Genomic DNA, 21,044 nt, shown 5'->3' on the forward strand with positions numbered 1-21,044 from the left:
CTTAATATCTAAAGAAAATCTCTTGCCAACCATCCCAATTTAAACTGTGAGGAGAGGAAATAAAAGGAAGGAAAAGGTTATTATTTATAACACAGTGACTATAGTATAGTTATATAGCTGCAGTTAGAGACCAATTAAACCCAGGTTACGCTTTCTGACTCCACTAATTCATACAAATGGACCACTCGCTCCATGTCAGGGTAATTGCAGTGTAAATACAATGGTCTTTATGTCTCTGGATTCTGAAAAAAGTCCCTGTGTTACTGAGGTGGCAATAAGAAATAATTTGGATATGTCATTAAGCTTCAAATTCTTTGAATCAGTGCTAATTAGGATATAGAAAAGCATAACCAAAAATGTAATTACACTGAACTAAGGGCTCAACTGTGCAACTATTAGAAGGCTGCTCATGTGAGTAAGTACGTTTGAACATTACTGCATATTGCCAAATCAGGCCGTAAAACACTACCATGGTTTTATAATGAAGGAAAACGGAAGTGAAGAAATGAATTCATGACATTTTTAAGCTGTAACAAATGTGCTGAGGGTCATTTTCACACTAAAAAGAATTCCCTTGTATCTTGTAGGTAGTGGGGGCAAATTCTGCCTGGAAAATCTGCTCTCCAAATGCTCGTGTAATGGCTAGCATATCTATTCAGTGCACAGTGCCCTAGAGCCCAATCATAGTTTGGGGCTTAGGTGATACTACAATATGAAGTGTTAAAAACAATAGACTACTAATGAAAATCTTTCTGTATTGCTCCTAATACTTTCTTTGCCCTCTTTTTTAACTCCAGTTCTCTAGAACACTTCAAGACAAGCAGAAAATGCATGCGCTTCAGGTTGCCTAACATGAAAGTGCTAATATTTCTTATGCACATACTAAAATTATTGCCAATTCCCCTCTAAGAAGTACTACTACACTTCTTTTACCTCCACTGAGCTTACGGTGAGCCATTAGAGCTACTTAACTCCAGACACAATAAAATTCATTTGTATAGAAGTGACCAAACTGCTCATTGCATACTTACAGAAAACCAATGATATACAGAGCTTTGTGTTAAAATGCTGAAGTAATTTCACAGTCAAATTTAATAGTTTCTTTAAATCCAAAGACTTATGTCCTTGTGTTATATTACTTCATGTTAGCCTACAACAGTGGCAGAGTACGAGTACATAAGGTAGGTGGGATGTAGACAGCATTGCAAGTACTGTGAAAATAATATTGTATCAGAAGAAAACAAAAACTGTGCAGATATTTCCAATAGATCAGAAGCCTACGCAGACCACCTTCCTCCCACAGTTTATGGAGCAGCTACTTGTCTCAGAATCATTCACCTCAAAAGGCTAATCAGTAGAATACAGTCTCCTACAATTGTTTCTTAGCATATATATTCTCTTAGATCCTCTTGTATGTTGGAAAGGGACTACCTTGGCAGAGAGCACTTTGTTTTTCACTTCTGTAATCTATGCTTCCATCCGTCCGAGTGAGTATTTCCAGTTCCAGTCATTTTCCCTGTTGCTTTGCCTTGACTTTTTCATACCTGACTGACTCCATCTCCTTTGCAGGAAATCAAAATAGGAGGAGACGTATACAGGAACAGGTTGAATACAGGTGACATTACAATGCTGCTCCTTATCTTGTATTCCAAGGGAGCTGCAAGTTGGGGGAGCTCTGGCTTCTTCACATCTCACGATAAGGAAAGGGGATGCTCTTGCTCAGTCCTGACAAACACTTAGTCACCTAAGCAGAACCACAGCTTCCAGAGAAATGATGCTTCCCTTCCCAGAAATGCTGAGCCTTTCAAAGTACACCACTCACACTTGTTAAACGTGTACCTGGCTTGCATTCTTTGCTGTGATTAATTGCAGCAGCCTGATTTTGTGTTTTCTATAAGCTTTTTTTTTTAAAACCTTAACTGCTGATCACTGCAGTAGCCACAAGTTTCTTGTAAGCTGCTACCTCTTTATCTTCCGCTTCTTAAATTATAATTATTCTTAAATTTTTAAAATAGACTGTTAGATTTATTAAATATAGTGATGCCCCAGAAACACAGACAATTTTAAAACTCACCTATCACAGAAAAAGACAGAAGTAAAAAAAGAACACACGGCTGAGATTTTAAATCCAGTCTCTGGAAAGAATGAGAGAGACGGCTGCTCATACGTGCAAGCTCTTATAAAATCCTGGCTTGCAGCACGTACATGGAAATGAGGCAGAACGCTTCATTATCAAACACTCCTCAGCAGCCCACGCTCTGACGTGACAGCACATAATGCAAATATTTACAGCAGGAAGTCCTCAGGAATGATCAGTCACCATCAAATGGCAGCAGCTTATCAAGCGGTAATTCCTGCTGTGGGAAACCCAGCTGAGGTAGCATTTCCACACAAACACAACCCAGAGAAGGTCTCTTCCAATAATTAGCCCCAATTTACAAAGCTTTCCCCAGGACGCTAAGTATATTTGACAAGTGCCATCGTGATCTACGAGACAGAAACTGTGGCACGAAAGCTCCAGAGGTTTGATCAACTGTGGTTATTTGCATCTAATACACCGCTAGTGAACACTCCCAATTTAGTGAAGACATTTGTCCTAAGGCTAAAACATTGATTCTCCACTTACTGTCTTTCAATTGTGGTGTATCCAATTTATCTTTTTAGGCTATAAGCTCTTAGGGGAAAAGATTTCCCTTTCATTCAATATGCTGTTCTTGTGCCTGCTTTATTTTACTGCGAAAGAGCCACGCTCAGGTTAAATCATTTTCACACTCAGACTTTCCAACTCGCAAGATGCGGCTTTCCTATTGCTAGAATTAATTGCTCTAACTTGTATTGCTTTTCTACAACAATATCCGGTGTGAAGATGTATTAAAGGTGACATTATGAATAACAGAAGAGTAACAAATGAAACAGGAATGTTCCAGATGCCACAGAAATGTTATTTTCTATTGAGGAAACTGTTCAGCTCACCCTCACCACAGTAATGCCTGTGACTTAGAAGTATAAACTGCTGTGCACAAACACACTTCATGGATGCCACTAATTTAGGAAAAAAAAAAAAAAAAAGGCCTGTCAGGATGTTCCTTTTTCCCAGGATTGCAGGTGCTCCACTTCACTGCTATCACCCCCAGGCCCTAAATTCACATTTAAGCTTTCGCCATGTAGGAACTGGTCAAAGTGCATGGCCCTCGGTTCCCAGATATTCGAGCTTGATGATTCAAAAGCAATAAAATGTGACAGGACTTTTCACTGACAAATGAACTGCAGGGCATCCTAATCAGGGGGTGAAGCAGCTCTAATAACTGGGTTAGAATGTAAGGAGACAAATTCAAACGGAGCAGAACATCCATAATATAAGAAAGGCGAGATGCTGCTCAGCCTAAAGCACCACTGATGCTGTCCAAAGACATCCAAATAACACAGCAACTTTTTCCCCCTTTGGAAGCAGGTTTCCTTTTAACTGCTAGTTAAATACTGTCTCAACAGCGCGTGAACAAGAATGGCAACCACTTACAGCCCCCAACATGACTATTTCCAGCTTCTTTTCTCTTTTCAGTTGCAGCGAACCACAGCCAGACAGACAGTGAGGTCTTTTTGTTGTTGTTTTTAAATAGTTTTTGAATTGTGGTGTTAGGATTTGTCCAGTTATTGGTGTCTGCAGGTCTTTTTGGCAGGACAAGATACCCGCTGGGTATCCTGGCCAATACACCAGCTGCTGCCCCCATCGCAGGAGGTGCCACGTGCCTGGAGGCTCAGACAAAATCTGCTTGGGTGGCTGCAGATGCAGGTGAGTCTGTGCTAGCAGGGAAAACACTGTCTCTGGAAGGTCACCTGTCCCCAAATGCTGCTTCTTGAAGGACATCTGCTCCTGCTATTTTTCCCAAGCTGTGCCAGACGAAAAGGTCTGTTTCTGTCAAATAAACAAAGCCTCATTCCCTCTGTCCCTCTAGTGACAGTCTAAGTTTCAGGGTGAATTTGTGATGCCATTACCACATTGGTACAAATTCCCCTCTTTCAAGGCAATGAACTTTCAACAAAACCTTCAGCCCCTACACCCACAACAGGATCTGTATTGAGATTTTCTCCCAGTACAGCTAGGGACAAAATGCTAAGGTCCCACAGATGCCTCTAAAACTCCCACTGATTGCAATAGCGGGTAAGTTTCCAAGCACAGGATTCCCTCCGCGAGCTGAAAAGATGTGTAAGAACCTGCTCCGGGATCTGAAGAAGGTTCCTTCCGAGCAGAGCCTCTGCTCACACCAGCTGGGGACCAGAGTTTTCACTGGCACTGAGAAATGCCATGCCTGGGACCCTGGGGCACTGCTCTGAATCACTGGAGCAAGGAAAACAATGTAGGGATTTGATGCATCCAGTTTGATCATGGAAGGCCCAGGGTGTCAAGTCTCACTAGGGTAAGAAGCCTCAGGGACCTCAGACAAGCATGGCACGACTGTCACAGCCCGTAACTGATCACACAGAGGAATAGGGCAAATAAAACAATCTATCACTTTCCTGCTCAGCCGTGCTAGGATTATCAATTCAGGAGACAGGAAGAAGAGATGGGGCTGCCCACCCAGTATACTTGACTGGATTGACTGCAAAGGAATGGGGAGGGACCCAGCAACAGGAATAAGGTAAGCTGTGCATTTACTCTCTGGCTGGTGATGAATGAGCATAGCAAGGTGCAAACCAGAATAGCTGCTGCTTCTTTTGGGCAAGAACTTTCTGATCATCGCCCTAAGCCATTATTTGAAAAAAAAAAAAAAAAAAAAAGTTTTAAAATAGATATGGCGGATTATTTTGGAATTTGTTTAACATTTTTCCTCTCTCTCCTTCCGCACAATTGAAAAATACAAGGGTCTGGAATTCACTGTTAGTGAAATCACACTCAAAGGTGAGTGCCTACATCTTTTTGCACTTCTAAGGATAATGTCTGCACTTTGCATGGCTGGTATCTCTGCACCAGTGGCAGCCAGTGCAGAGGCACTCAAGAGCCCAGGAAAAGGCTAGGGCTCAGCAAATCCCTTGTTATCCCCTTCCTCTTCCGTGCAGTTACAATAACACCATTTTCCAGTGGTGCAATATGCTGTGAAACATTCAAATACTTCAGTAATAAAATAGGTTGCAAATGTATCGCAGAGAGACAGATAAGGAAAGCTATCTGATGGTTTTTCAGCTAGGACTGGAGTCTGAAGGATCATACTTAACTTGAAAGCCTTCACATATGCAAGAACCATCCCATTAGTTTTCTCTACGCTCATACAGGGGTTTTCTAATCTTTTTTTTTTTTTTCCCTTGCACTCATACAGCAGGGTCACCCAGGTTAATATTGCGTCATCTTTGTTGCTATTCCTTTGTTCTTGTTTTCACTGCTTAGTATTTGCCTTACAATGCACCAAATATTTATGTCATGCTGCAAACAATGAACAGAAAACAACAGAGAAACCAATGATGCATCTACAACACTGCTGGCCTCTCCGGTCTGTGAAGGCAACTGGCAAAACCAGACTAGTCTGCAACCCATAACAACAAGAAAAATTAGAGGATGTGAAGAGAATGCTATTGCCAAGGACAATGGTTTGACCCTCACATGGAAAATGTATGTGATACTACTTTTTATTGTATTTTATTTTTCAATCATGTACAGTATGCTCAGCTGAAGATCATAACGTGTTTCTTTTTCTCATCCGACCTCTATGAAGACTTTGAGTACTAGACAATGACTTTCGTTTAAACACAAGCCCTCTTCAGCTGAAAGGGAATGGCTACTTACGGCAATTTATTTTCCATATATGTGTAAAGGCTTCAACTGAAGAAGTTGGAGAGATTACATATTTGCTTATCACAAAGAGCAGCTCCTCTGACATTCTTCTATTAACTTAAAACATACTGCCAATAGTTAATAATGAAACACTAACCCTTCCACGCTAGACCTGACAAATTTACTTAGTTGGGTCAAACTCAGGTCTGAGACACAGATGTGATTCATGAAAAAAAATATTCTGATCTCGCAGCCTACTGGTATTTACTGCCTTGGTTGGCCAATTGGCTTACCTTTCAGAGAAGACTGGGACTAAATCAATGGCACAGATGGGCCCCCCTCAAACAGATGACAATTAGGAAATGAATGGCAAGTCCTGGGTCAACAAGACACTACATGCTACAGACTACAAAGTATTTTTCAGCGTCCCACAAAATGAAGATATCCGAGACCCCATAATGTTCCACTGAAGACAGCTGAAAGGAATACTCCAGGCTCCCAAAATAGTGTATGGACTTGCCCTGAGCATATGAGAAAGGTGTACTGAGACGCAAACACCTTTTATTCTTACCAGACACATCAGTCTCTACCCAGCATCCATCTTCCAGCTGTAGTGTATATCACAAGAAGGTAAAGGGAAACCACCAAAAGTCTGTACATGCATCAAGGGTGAAAAAAGTTAATTCTTCCTGACCCTGGTGCAATCACATATATTCACCACACTTGGGACCATCCCAAAAAATGTGATTCAGTGATGTCCACTAAAACCTATGTACACCCACACATAAGACAGACCTTTCCTGAACTCAGTTTCCAAAGTAAACACCTGAACCCATCCATCTCTAATGTTGGTTGAACTAAAACTCCTTAGTTCTACCAGTTCTCTGCCAAGATGAGCCTAGTGAAAGTCCTTCAGCAAGACCAGGCAATCGCTGGAGTTCAGCACGTCTCTGTGGGCTTCTAAAAATTTTTTCACTCTTAGAGTGACTAAATTTTCCCCAAACGGGCAAAATACATAGCTTCATACAGCCATTTGAGCCACGGAGCTTTGCTAAGATCTAGCAGATCAAAATTGCTCTCAGTGAAGCCTCAGTCTGTCAAAAATGATCTTCAGTACTTTGATGGATCAGGGCCTGAATGCCCACTTCTTATTACTGATGCTAGTCTGTCAGAGCCTAGCTGTTTGTGGAACTCAGAGATACCACCATGAAAATGTTCACATCTTGATTTTGAAAAATGCACCTAAGAAAATCTTACTCCTTTTCTGCATGTTTGTTGTACTTACAATCCAAGGTTCCCCAGTCCTTTAGAGGTATTAAGCAAATCTCACAACACCCAGCAGACAAAAGATAACAGAACGGAATACAGCTAGGACATGGGACTGGCCCCAAATCACAGAAGTTATCTGTGACAGATTGAGAGCTGACTCTAAATTCTTTTGGCTTATAGATCCACATCTTAACTGAGAGAATACCCATTCCTCTGCTCCACAGCACGCTTAAGAGCAAATATTCTGTTCACTTTTCATATATTAGTACACAAAGCAGGCAAGGAAAGCAAGGCGTAGCACAGTGACAGTAGGGAAGATAAATTGAAAAAATAAAAGGCCAGCATAACTTACGGGAGCTGCGTTGTTTTTCACTGTGACACTCGGAGTTGTGGCTCGTAGTGCCCCGCTCACGCCATGATAGTATTTGAAGCAGATCTTTGTTTCAGCTGAAAGAGGGAATTATTTCAGATTAGAAGAACTGCCAGGGAGAAGCGGCACAATTGGTTGCAGCAGGCAGACATAATGAGCTTCACTCAAAAGGCTGGCACGTAGTTGAATTGTGAGTAGTTTGTCTCTGGTTTGTTGGTTGGCACAACAGGATGTCTCCTGCCTCTGATCTTCTGCTTTGCCAGAGTGAAATTTAGAGTTCAATTCCTGTGACTCAACACAGTTCAAACCAAGTACCCGTTACAATAGGCAGACCTTAGAAAACAAAATCAGCATCCTTTAGCTACTCTAAGAAGAATAGTAGGGAAAAAAAAATCACTATTCAGATACAACAAGCAATAACATGCAGAGAAAGTGAGAAACTTAGGACAACGTGCCTGCATAATTGCATAATTGCATAATTGCTCACTGATAGGTTTCATTGACTCAATTTGCTCTGGCCTTGGCCAGAGGAAGGACATAGATCTACACCGATTAACTTCTCTGACAGTTACTACATTAAAGCATTTTTCAAAACAGTGTAGTACCATGAGACCTCATCTTGGAGTATTTCCACTGACTTCCAGAGATTTGAGTTATTTGAGGAACTCAAGCAAGACCGTGATTTTGGACTTGCAGCACTACTTTTGCCACATACAATGATATTCAGACAAATAAATTAAGGGAAACCCATTTCAATAACTGTATCAAGGCACAGAAGTGAAAAATGAGTGAATCTCATTTCCAGGTTGCTTCTTGGTATTCCCACCCCGACTAGGCATTGGGGACTCCCAGTCCATCGACAACAACCACAGAGCCAGCACAGTTCATTTGCCACCATATTCTCCAGCGCCACAGCACGCCCTTCGTTGGATGACCAGATGCAAATTTCTGCTCTTACAGTGAAAAATACACACATTTCCCACTATAGACAGACATGAAGGTGCATCGTTTTTACTTCACAGCACTCCACATGAAGTGGAACAGGCTACAGAGTCCTTCAGCATCTCCACAAAGGCTATGTGGCCCATCCTGGGGTTTAATTCACAGCTATGCCCCAAATGAATTTCTGCAAATTCCAAAGAACCACTTCAGGTGGCCACATGTGTAGCTGCACCCAGGGGAGCAACAGCTTTAACCAAACAATTGCAGTTTTGAGGGTTGAAGAGCACATAGCACCATCCTTGACTCCTGACTGCAGAGCTCAAGCGAAGTTGTCTGCAAAGCTGAGCCAAGTGACCCCTTCGATGCACCTGAGAGCAGCACTTGTTTCCTTTTGGAAGCAAAAAAGCTAGGTGAGCTTGAGGAATTGAAAAACTGCAAGACCAGATTGAATTTTCATTTTCTCTACAGGACTTTTAACAGCTCAGCAGTTAAAGCATTTATCCACTGAGCGGACAGTAAAAGTTGATGATAATACAATAGCTAAAACACACAGTTCTCACCAGTTACTCAAATCTTAGTTTTCCTCTTGTATTGGGTTAATGTGACAAAGTTTCAGTAGTTGAGGGAGCTGCAGGGGTGGCCTCTGTGAGAAGAGCCAGCTCCAGCTGGCTCCAAAAGGGACCCGGCACTGGCCAAGGTTGAGCCAGTGAGCGACGCTGGCAGCACTTCTGTAATAACATATTTAAGATAGGCTCAGAAATGCTGCGCAACAGCAGCTGGGAGAGTTGAGTAAGAAAATGTGAGGGAAGCAGCCCTGCAGCCCCTGAGGTCTGTGCAGCAGGAGGGCAGGAGGTGCTCCAGGCACACAGCAGCAGTTCCCCTGCGGCCTGTGGAAAGGCCGCTGGTGGAGCAGGCTGTCCCCCTGCTGCCCATGGGTCCCACACGGAGCAGATCTCCACGCTGCAGCCCGTGGAGGAGCCCCCGGTGGAGCAGGTGGATGTGGCCTGGAGGAGGCTGCGGCCCATGGAGAGCCCCCGCAGGAGCAGGCCCCGGGCCGGAGCTGCAGCCCGTGGAGAGGAGCCCATGCAGGATCAGGGGATCTGGGGGAAGCTGCCGCCCATGGGGGACCCGTGCTGGAGCAGTTTGCCCCTGGGGGGTGGACCCCGTGGTACGGAGCCATGTGGGAGCAGGTCTTGAAGAGCGGCTGCCTGTGGGCAGCCCCCACAGGATCAGTTCGGGAAGGACGGCATCCTGTGGGAGGGACCGCACGTGGAGCAGGGGCAGAAAGTGACCGTGAGGGAGCGGCGGAGACGAAGCATGAGGGACTGAACACAGACCCCAGTCCCTGTTCCCCTGTGCAGCTTCTGGGGAGGAGGTGGAAAAGGGTGGAATGGGGGGAAGGTGTTTCTAGTTTCTCATTGCTCTAGTCTGCTTGTGATAGGTAATAAATTATATTAATCTCCCTTCACTGAATCCATTTTGCCCATGATGGTAATTGGTGAGCAATCTCTCTGTCCTTGAGCTCCTTTTCTTTACATTTTCTCCCTCTCTTCCTTTCATGAGGGGGAGTGAGAGAGCAGGTGGAGCAGGTGTGGTGGGGTTTAGCTGCCCACCAGGGTGAAACCAACACACCTCTCCCCCGGAGATCTTTAGCTACAGCTTGCGTGGAACAGTGACGTAGAATATAGAGAAGCTTTTTTTTTTTTTTTTTTAATATATACTGTTAACTTACGTGGTTAATAAAGTATAGCTTCTAGTAGTAGACTGTGTGACAATGTTCAGACCTCACAGCAAGAAATCTCACCGTAGGTTGACAAGTAGGAAATCGGTTACCATGTATGTTGGGGCACTATGGTTTAAACTATCTACTTAATTAAGCTAAAAGTACTACAGTGAGAACAGAAGAAGAAAAGAATATATCCTTCCGTAGGTATTCTGGCTATTAGTATTACTTTCAAGGACAAAGGATTACTAAGATAATTGAATATATATTTGTAAAGAACCACATGGGTACTGACGATTCCTTTCTTAGTTTCACAGAATTACTATTTATAGTTTAATTTTCAATCAACTTGTTCAAATACAGATGCAAACTAGAAAGAAGGCAACCTAGAGAGATGCGAGTGTCATGTCCAATTCAAAATGGTGTCAGAGGAAGAGCTATTCATCAGGAAAAATTTGAGGTCGTGATTAACAAGTGAGTCAAGGGTTTCATTCAGAGAAAGGTCTGATGGCAGAAGATCTTATGGGGACCATCTCAGCTGGAGAAATTACTCTGGAAACATCAAGGGAACAATGTTTTCCTTTTTCTTTTCTCTACATTTTCCCAGATCTATTTCAGATTGACAATATTAAGAAAATGGCTATTCTCACTGCATTCCAATATATCCTTTTTTGGCCTCTAGATAAAATTTTTACAAGTAAAGCTTGCAAAATTACCAATGGCATCTTTGTGTGCAAAAATGTCACCTAAACCTTAGATTTTATTTGTTCGTTTGTTTTTTTTTTGGCTGGGAGCCATTTTTTCCAAATAACATAGTCGGTGTCTTGTTTTCCACTTCAGTGTCATCCTAACATTTTAATCATTCTGAAGATTGTTCTTGTACCTCTGAATCACCTCTGAAAGAGACATTTGCAAAACAAATGCAAGCGCAGACATTCGCTGGCTTTGTACCTCTGCAGATGAACAGAAGGCATCTGAAATATAGGCCAGGCAGTGATATAAATTAACCTGAATATTATCCAGCTGGCATTAGCATGTAACATGCAAGCATAAGGGCTGTTTACATTATAGTCTTGTAGACTAGCTTGTTCTGGAATAAAGACAACCATTTAAGTCTGTCCTGCTGCCCTAGCTACATTGCATGATGACCAGGTCAGCAGTAGGTGTTGTCCAGTTAATCCCACTATAAATAAAGATGTGCCATTGTTATTTTCATCTCAGTAATTATGAACAGTAGTTCATTGGATCAGGTAATGAAGTTATGATATTAAAGTCATGAAGTAATGAAGTTAAATTCTCCTTTCAATTAGTATAAATGGCATTTAGATTAGCAAATCTTCCAAGAGATGAGATATCTAAAGATGCTCAGAAATACCTGTGCCCATGACAATTACCAGACTACTTGGTAATTTTCATTGATCAAGAACAAAACATTAACATATTCCCCTTACATTAGCCTTGGTACCTCCATTACACCATGGCTGTTTTACAGCCTTCCACTGCACTGATAAAAATAAACCAGTCCCAAGTCATATGCTCAGATCCACTGGTGTAACCATCATGGGTGCAGAAAACACAGCTGTCCCAAGTCAAGGCCTCCAAGGCAGAGTAACAAGCCAGACAGCAGGAGAAGCGATTCCATTTCCCTCCTTGTACTGCAGCCCACAGGCACCAACTTCCCTGTAGGTGGGGTGTTCCTGAGGACATGAGGAGGAGCAGGGACATAGCCCAGACACCACAGAAATCACTCCTCATTCAAAGCAAAACTTTGAGCAAGTCTGAGTTGTGCCAGAGGACTCCTCTGCCATGGAGATTCACCCCTCTCACAGTAAAAACTATCCAGTCCATGGAAAATAAATTCTCTACGAAAGGCCTGAGACACCTCGGTTACCATTTCAGTTTTGTGAATTAACTGCAAAATTAATTACCAGCTGAATACTCCTCCTGGCAATATTCTATACTGCTTCCAAAATCACTGAACAATTGGAAACACTGCACTCATTATTACACTGAAGTGAGTGGAGGTAAAATGTAGTAGGGTCTACTAATGAATTGCAGCTAGAGGTAGTGAAGGTTGAAAATCTCTGGTGGGTGTCCCAGCCCTTCTCCCCACCCCACCTTGATCATCCACCCATTCTTGTCATCCTGGGTCATCTTGTGCCAGTGTTATCGTTCCTGTTGGTTCACTTGATACCATTTCCCATTGAAGTACTTCCATGCCTAACTTGCCTTCCTTCATTCCTCTGGTATTGGCTAAATTGCCCGAACTCTCCTCCTTCTCAAAAGTTCGCCTGCTCTTATAATCCTCTGCTCCTCACTAAGGTTAGTCTGGTCTCAGAGGCTTAGCTTTCACTAAATGATGAATTTAGTCTCTCAGATATAACAAGAAGCAATGTAATGCCAGGGTTAAGCAGTTTCCCTTGTTATACTAAAAAATAAAACCACCCACAACTTCCTAGTGGATATTTCAAGGAAAAACTGAATTATATTCTCTGGGGAGGCAAGATGCATCACAGCATGCTTTACCAGTTGGTGTTTGATCAGAGTGTGTGATACCTGAGGCACTTCCACAATCTGGTTCTAACTTACACCTGTGGCACTTTTGCTCAAATAAATAGCTAAGGTGACTAGGCATTAGCTAAGCATTTCTAAGCACATCTTTCAGGGAAGCAACGTCAATCTTCAAAACTGAGTCATTTGCGATCAGTTCCATCTATTACTAAAAGAGCTGTTTTTGCTCTTTTGGGCAAGCCTCATGCATAAAAAATGAGAGGTGTCAAAAGCGAGTAATGAAAAGGTAGCTGTCTACGGTACGTGGGTGGGAACTGAGCGAACCAAATCAGAGAGGGAAGCAATTAAGTTATGAGTCATAAAGTTTTCCTTCAAGAAGACCCAGCAGTAAAGTAAATAAATGTATGATACTGTGCTATAATCAGATCGCTATGGGACTGTCTGAAATTACAGTAGCCAAGGCGGTCTCTGAAGCAGAGCCAGTAGGTGCGTCAGGGAGTCTCTGCAGGGGAGAACTGGGATTAAATGCAACGGGGATGCTGGGGGTGGCATATGAAAAAAAAACAAAACAAAAACAAAACAAAAAAAAAACAGGAGAAGGAATTACAGTGGGGAGTCAAAACAGCGATTAAAGGCAGTTTATATGATGCGGTGCAGTGATGGAATCGAGTAGGCATGGGCACCGATGTGGAAGCTGAGGGAGAAGCAGGACTAAGAGTAGAGGAAAATCACTGAGCAGGACAGGACAGGAAAGAAGGGGGAGAAGACTAGGACTGTCTACATGAGAACACAGGGAGAAGAAAGCAGGCAAAAAACAGCACGACAAGGAAAGGCAAAGGGGGAGAGAGTCAAATCTGAGAAAGGATGAGAAAAAAGTGCCTTCTCACCGAGAGCATTCCTTCATTCACAACGTATGAGCTGCATTAGCAGCTGCCTGGGAAGCCCAGGACACGAGTGCCTGTCCTTTACACCTGCAGCATCAATACACGGTACTGGTTATCTCTGTCATGTATGCCTATTGCTGCTCCATGCAAACAATCTGCTTGGGAGACTTATTTCCATGGCTGCTCTTATTCCTTTTGCTGTACCCGAAAAACTGCCTGTTCCAGGAATTACCTGTCTGGTATGCAACAGTGATACTCCAGCCTTCAGGCTGGTCTGCTTCTATTTCCTTAAGCTGTAAACTACATCTGCTCATAGTAGGCATTCAATAACACAACTGCCTATGGTTTTATGTAAGGCTCCTCAATTTTTAGACAGCCAACAGTTTAAAACCCAACAAGGCGTAAGCAGATGTGTCTGTTTAATCCCATTTGCAGAATTTCTTCGAATTTTCTCATGACTTTTTCCCTGTCCTGCTCTAAAATGCACATGTGCACAAACACATGTGAACACAGACTCTCAAAAGACCTTTTTTGAGAAATGGTAAGATACCAGATTTTAAAATCTCTACTTGCAGATTACTATAATACTTCCAGGCAAGAAAGAAAAAAGCATCTAGAGGTAGAAGTAAGATTGACCAGTAGGTACTGATAATTTCAGGTAAAAATGTTTGCAAGGAAACTAGAGTATATCAAAAACAAGCAGCATAAAACCCCAAAAACTTATCACTAAGATCACATTTGAGACAAAAAATCCAAGCTTGTCAAGATACAGAAATGCGGAGTTTGAACATTCAAATAACCCTAAATCTGCAACAATACATGATGTATTTGAGTAGTTGCAGTTAGCTGATGTTTTAGGAACATATTATCTAATCTTAATTTTATCTCATCTTCAGAGTTTTTCTTCTTGGTTTTGACATAAGCAGCTATTGCTTTACAAGGGTTGCATGCTCAGGGCTAGAGTTACCTCCTTTATAACAGGAAAGCTGATTGCCATTTATTATATCATTGATTCTGTGTTCTGTTGTTATTTGTGATCTGTGGATACTCCCTATTATTGACTTTCACTTATATTTCCTCTGCTTGATAATCCTATTTAGCAGCTGCCTGCCTCCAATAACCACAGAAGTAGTACAGTAAATCAGTACGCTAATATCTAATGGGTAACAATAAATTGCTCGCAGTCAGTGGGCCAGTCTCCTCTGTCCCAGCTGCATTTGTTTGAGCCTCCAGTGTTGCATGTTCATTGATTTTGGGTCTAGCCATGTACAATCTAGCTCTATTACTAGGCAGTTGACATGAAGTGATATGCATCTACTTACAACTGTACTGTGATTAGTTGTTGATATTCAGTAATTTTTCAGGTGGAGACTCCTAAGCACAAGAAAGACAAAGCCACACATTTTTGCTACCTGCCTCTCATTTTGACTTAGGAGCATAAAGGTACCAGGAGTTTCTATCACGGGAGAAATACAACAACATGGTTCTGTGAAGAACACATAAACCTAATTTCAGCAGGTTTTTGCATATGTACTTCCCTCATAAAAATTGCCGTACTGGCAAGATTTGTTACTAAGGAATGCTACTGGCTGGACTGGATGTGTGTTTATCTATTCATTTCTAGCACTTGTATACATTTCTTTGTATAAGCAGGACATCTAGCATTGCTGACTACTAAAGTTTCTTGACATTTTCCATTATAAACCCTGTCTTCAGTTGCCTATACATTTTCAAAGCTACATACATTTGGAATGAAACTTTGCATGCCAGGTGTCTGCCTCAGATCTACAGATACGCACACCATGAAAATTTCATGCAGAAATGTGTAGCTGTGAGAGTAAGGGAACAACTTTTTTATTTTTTTTTACCTGTTAAAGATTTCTGATGACCTTTCTTTTCATCCTCCATGCTAACCTGGAGCAATAGTCACCATACTAAGCATTTATCTTTTGCTGTTCATGTAAAAGTACGTTAAAGATCAGCTTTAAAGATAAGTCTCTCCAAAAAATTCAGTTTGATATGCTCATTTGAGACATTTTTGATTTTACCATCTAAATGCCCAGGAAATCCTACCTGTTTTGAGCATGTTCCAGACTGGCGCTAAGACAGATGTTTTCTGCAATGCAGATCTAAGCTCTTTCTAGCTGTGCCACGTCTGGGTGTACCTTCTACAAGTAGGAAGAGTGTGTCTCTGGGTATCTCCCTGCTGTGCCAAGTAGTGTGGAAGAAGAAATCACAAATCCAGAGTTGCCCTTACTGAAAGAAGAGGTAGAGGCATCTGGGGGCATTAAGAGCATGGGCTGGGGAAGAGGAAACTAGGATAAAAACAGATAGGAAGGCAAAGAAAATAAAAATGTGATGTGTGGAGATCATAGGCAGGATCATAGGCAGGTGGAGCAGGAGCTTGGGAGAGCAGGTAGCAGAGCCCTGTCTCAGTCTTGCCAAGAGACATGGGCACTGCCAGCTGCCTTCATGGTGGGAACACAACGCGCACACTAGGGGACTTGCATTCAAGCTCACAATTAGGCAAGCACGGGGAACGGGCAATGGGATTTACTGTCAGTCTGCTGGCTCAAATGCTGTCTGGATGGGCAGAGGTTAGAATGCATTAATATTTTACAGCCATCCAGTGGCCCCTGTGAAAGTCCAGTTCATCACGAACATGTGCCTCCACCAGAGTGCCCACTGAGCCTGGCTTTTAGATCAACAACTGAAGTCAAGGCAGGGCAGAACAAGGCAAAGCTTCCACAGCTCCCCACCACAGGAAAGGCCAGTGGAAGAATGGTACCACCCAGCCGGCAGCTAAAGATGTAAAGATGCTAAACGTCTTTACTAAATAGGTGTTTTAGCCTTTATCTAGCTAGGAAAAGAACCTGTAGCTCGCACAGAGGCATATACAGAGACTGTTACTCACTTCACAAGTTTTACTGTATAACACAGGTAATGGTATTGAAATTTGCTTTGCTCAGACAGCTCACATCTATGAAGATAATCATTTCCTCCTAAAATTATCTTCAGAAACGTGAGATGGGGAGAAAAATAAAAGAAAAAAAAAAGGACTCAGCCTTACCATTCCTGGCACTGAGTCATCTCTGTCATCTCCCATCCCATCAAAACCAACAAACTATTTGCTCTGTATTTGTAAAGACAGCAGGATCCAGCCCAGAACAGGCAAGAATTTTATGCATTCACTTACAGTTAAGCCCAGCAGTGCTATCTATCTGCTCTGTCTTTTATGGACTGGTGTAAGGAAAGGACTGATAGGCACCAACCTGAGCGAGTGAGAGCTGGGGGCGGGCTGTAACAACTTACCTGTCTTCCATCAGGGGAGAGAAAAGAGGTTTCAGAGAGACATTTGCAAAAAAAACAAATTGTAAGGGCTGCACTAAAACTGAGACTTTAACGAAATCCTGGAGCCTACAGGCATGTAATGTGTTCATGTAAATCAGCTTAACAGTGAGTTGTTCACCATCACTATTAGCAAGTGAGCAATGTATTTAAGAAAAACTTGCAAAGCATTTTTACCTGTGTGGTAGCTGAGGCCATAGTAACTGGGAACCATATCTAAAGTCTTATGTTAAAGTACTCATGCACGTTGCATGACAAACAACATTGCAGGTGAAATCAAATACATATCTATGTATGACAGAGATGACATAAAATAACATCTGAAATGCAATAGTTATATCAGATTAAGTTTTAAAATAAGACTTCTCTTTTAAAATTCCTTGTCACCTTGGTTACAATTAACTCTTGATGGTTCTTTAGTAAAATTGATTCGTGTAGAAAGTATTTCTACATCTACACAATTCTATTTTTTACAGTTTGGCACATTATGCTCAAATAACCTTTCTACTATTTCTCCTGTCTGAGTGATTCAATTTTTCCTCAACCACTCAATTGGATTAATATGAGGGTTCTAAACTTATACAGCAACAAGCTTTCAAAAATGTCATGTAAAGGCATGCAACACTAGCTCTCTGAAAAAAAAAAAAGAAAAAAGCAGTAACTTTTAGACCAATCCTTCCACGTACACATGCAGAAAGCCATGTTTCACTACATTAGAAAAGAAGTGTCCCCTCAGCTACATTAGAGTCACTGACAATGTTCCTGAAGAGAACCTGAATTATAGAAATGGTAGATGAGAGCCCAATTAGGCACTAATATATATATTAATATATTATATAAACGGATAGAAAAAAATAAACCAACAGAAACATGGACACCACTGAACTTTGCAGAGGTACTGTAAAGGTGATTCAGGGACAAAAGAGAAAGGTATAAACTCAGAACTATAAGTCAGATGAAAGATCCATGAAAGGGGAAGAACATGCAGAGCTGGGGACCCCTCTCCTTTCCCTAGTGCTATTTACAGCCACCGAGTTGTCCCAGAAGAAGCAAGTTCCTCTTGACTGTCCCTGTCACAATGATGCCTCTCAGGCTTCCAGGTGTTATGTCTGCCTCAAGTTAATTGTCTCCTGGAGCAGAAGCCTGTGAACCATCAACTCCTTGCTTTTATCAGGGCAACAGTACTTTAAGGCCTTAATTAAATGACTGCATTATGCCATCAGGCACAGCCATGAGCAAGAGATAATTTATGAATTGCAGAAGTAGCCTTAGGAAGCCAAGTGCCTCAAACACAGCCCTCTACATCACAACAACTTTTTATTCCCCTTGATCTCAAGGCTTGGGTGGACCAGGAATTTCTGCCAATTTATAAAAGCAGAAAATTGCATCATCCTTATGATCAACGATTAGTATTTAGGGAGGTGTAATCCCCAACTTTACCCCATGCCTGATTTGTGAAGGGAGAGGACAGCATGAGAAGGGCCACCTCGCAACTCCAAACCCAGCTAAATTAGGGAGGATTCATATTTTTATTTGCATTAGAGGTTGTTTAACACACTTGTGACAACACTTCTTGAGCTATCTTTGATTACATCTGATAAGCATAACTGAATTTCATGTTAGAAACAGAGTAACATTCCCTTGAGTCAGCCTGTCCCCCTCACAACAAAATGAGAGCATTACCGAGCAAGTATCTTTTGCACTTGGATGTAAAAGCAAAGCCTTCAGAAGTGTAGCGCTGTTACTCACAGCATAGTAAGAGCTGCTTGTCTTATTTTAATATCAGAACTTCAGATGAATTCAGAATCAGTATGCATACATTCCTTACACATCTAAAGATATTTTAGCATAATATTTCCACGAAAATGAAGCAAGAAATGGTCAGTTTGAGAAGACAGCTGAATGAAAAATCAAAATGCTTGCAGAAGAAGCTTCTCAGTGGTCAAATGCTATCATTTATCCACTACGCTAAGCATGTTACTGTTTGTTGCTGCTACTTCTAATCATCACATTTAAGAGCTCACATTGAGCGATTAAGAGAATTACATATCGTGTTATCATACAACAAAGACTGTTCACTGCTGTCACAGTATGAATGCCCTAATACAAGCAGAAGAAAACAGCAAAATGCTACTTGAGATTGAAGTAAGAGCTCACCATTGTTCTAGTAGCTCCAAACTCATTACTGGCCCCATGCACAAAGAAGAACAAGAAGAGATGTTGAGGTACTCTCTTAGACAACTAGTAATACATTACACTTACCAAGAATGTGATTGCAAGTGTTACAATTCACATTTGTGGCTTTCCTGGCTCTACCACAAAGCAGAACTATTTTCAAAGAATTTGGAAGAGAATTATTTGCAAAATCTGGAAGACCAAAATGAAGGTCAGAAATCCAGGCACTGGAATTAAAGGCAAGGAAAATGTTACAAGGGAGCAACCCGATGAATGGCCAGCTCCTCTCCTTTTGCCTCAGGATTATTTGGTTTTATTTGCAAGGCACCTAACAGTATAAGGTGGAAACACAGACAGTTGCACCTGGATTTGGCACTGCAACTCTGCTGAGCACAAGAGGCGGTTTTAGCACGATAATGGTGCTGCAGATATTGAGATCTTCAGCACACTGGATCCTGGACTCCTCTAGCCACCTTGCAAACATTTTATTCCTTTCCACATAACTTTTTTTTTTTTACTTCTTTCCAAACTGAACAGCAGTAAACAATATCTAATTCTACCACTAAACACTTGTTACATTATTAAATACAAGTATGAGGTAAATAGCCTTGCAATGTAATTACCAAATGACGAAGCTCCCCATAGTTGTTATTCTGAAAAATCAGCACTGTTTGAGGTCTTTTCTCAGTACACTAAAGACTTACCTGTGAAGGTCCTTAAGCATTAATTAAACAGAGCAAAACACACTTCTGTGTCTTCACAACAGAGAGCTGTTCTCTTGTTTAGACATCCAGAGCTCTTATAATTAATTGGGTTTGCCCACTCAGAACCGTGAGCCTTGAATAAAAGCTGCATGTCAGCTACACTACTGAGGTAGAGCTTTTCTCTCTCCTCTTCCTTAGTCTTACAAATGCTTTCTTTTAGAGCAGCAGGACCTATCTTCCTCCCGTTTGCTGAGAAATTACAGGCAGAGAAAGTGTGTTCAAACCCTTTGGTGCTCACAGAGACTCATGAGCCACACCACTGGCTGGTGAAACCCCATCAGTGTGATGCCTTTGTAAATGCAGTGTGGCATCTGGATACGATGGATAAAGGCTTAGCCTTATTAGCCTTTTAAAACAATGCTGCCCAAATTCCTCTCCCATGTACCGCTGCTAAGCTCAACAGGGATGGGAGCTGGTCATATGCATGCTCAGGTAGGCTTACTTCTTCCAGTGAGGACTGGTCAAAGAAAAATAACCCCGAAGCCCAGGGGGCACAAAGAAGACCCCAGTTGTCTACTTGACACACAGCCCCTTTTGTAGGTCCTTTCTTTCTCTGAACTGTACAGTCCCCACAGATCAGAGGATCTCAGATGCTGATAGCATACAAAACATCTCAAAGAGAAAAGCCCTTGGCATTCTAGCTTCACACATGTCAATCATCCTCTTTATCATGGTTTCTATTTCAATACCATCTCACATATTGTCTGACTGTGGCCTGAACACTGCCAGTCTTGAAATCACTTCCTTAGCACTGCTCAGGTCTCTATTTGACAGGGAATCACAGAATCGTCTAGGTTGGAAGAGACCTCCAAGATCACCCAGTCCAACCTCTGACCTAACACTAACAAGTCCTCCACTAAACCATATCACTAAGCTCAACATCTAAACGTCTCTTAAAGACCTCCAGGGGTGGTGACTCAACCACTTCCCTGGGCAGCCCATTCCAATGCCTAACAACCCTTTCTGTAAAGAAGTTCCTCCTAAACTATCCAACCTAAACCTCCCCTGACGCAACTTTAGCCCATTCCCCCTCGTCCTGTCACCAGGCACATGGGAGAATAGACCAACCCCCACCTTGCTACAGCCTGCTTTAAGGTAACTGTAGAGAGCGATAAGGTCTCCCCTGAGCCTCCTCTTCTCCAGGCTGAACAATCCCAGCTCCCTCAGCTGCCCCTTGTAAGACTTGTTCTCCAGACCCCTCACCAGCTTCGTCGCCCTTCTCTGGACTCCCTCAAGCACCTCGACGTCCTTCTTGTAGCGAGGGGCCCAAAACTGAACGCAGTACTCGAGGTGC

General features: G+C 42.2%; 1 protein-coding gene across 12 annotated transcripts in view; it reads right to left on the minus strand.

The window, feature by feature from the left end:
* HECW1 (HECT, C2 and WW domain containing E3 ubiquitin protein ligase 1) overlaps window positions 1–21,044 on the minus strand; it is a 267,774-nt gene that overhangs the window by 132,248 nt on the left and 114,482 nt on the right. For all 12 annotated transcript variants that reach the window (XM_035552522.2, XM_035552524.2, XM_035552514.2 and 9 more), the window contains one exon: window positions 7,386–7,480. In XM_035552522.2, the coding sequence (XP_035408415.1) occupies window positions 7,386–7,480 (95 nt within the window). The remainder of the gene's footprint in view (window positions 1–7,385; window positions 7,481–21,044) is intronic.

This window comes from Cygnus atratus, chromosome 2 (assembly GCF_013377495.2).
Source record: "Cygnus atratus isolate AKBS03 ecotype Queensland, Australia chromosome 2, CAtr_DNAZoo_HiC_assembly, whole genome shotgun sequence".
Lineage (NCBI taxonomy): Eukaryota > Metazoa > Chordata > Aves > Anseriformes > Anatidae > Cygnus > Cygnus atratus.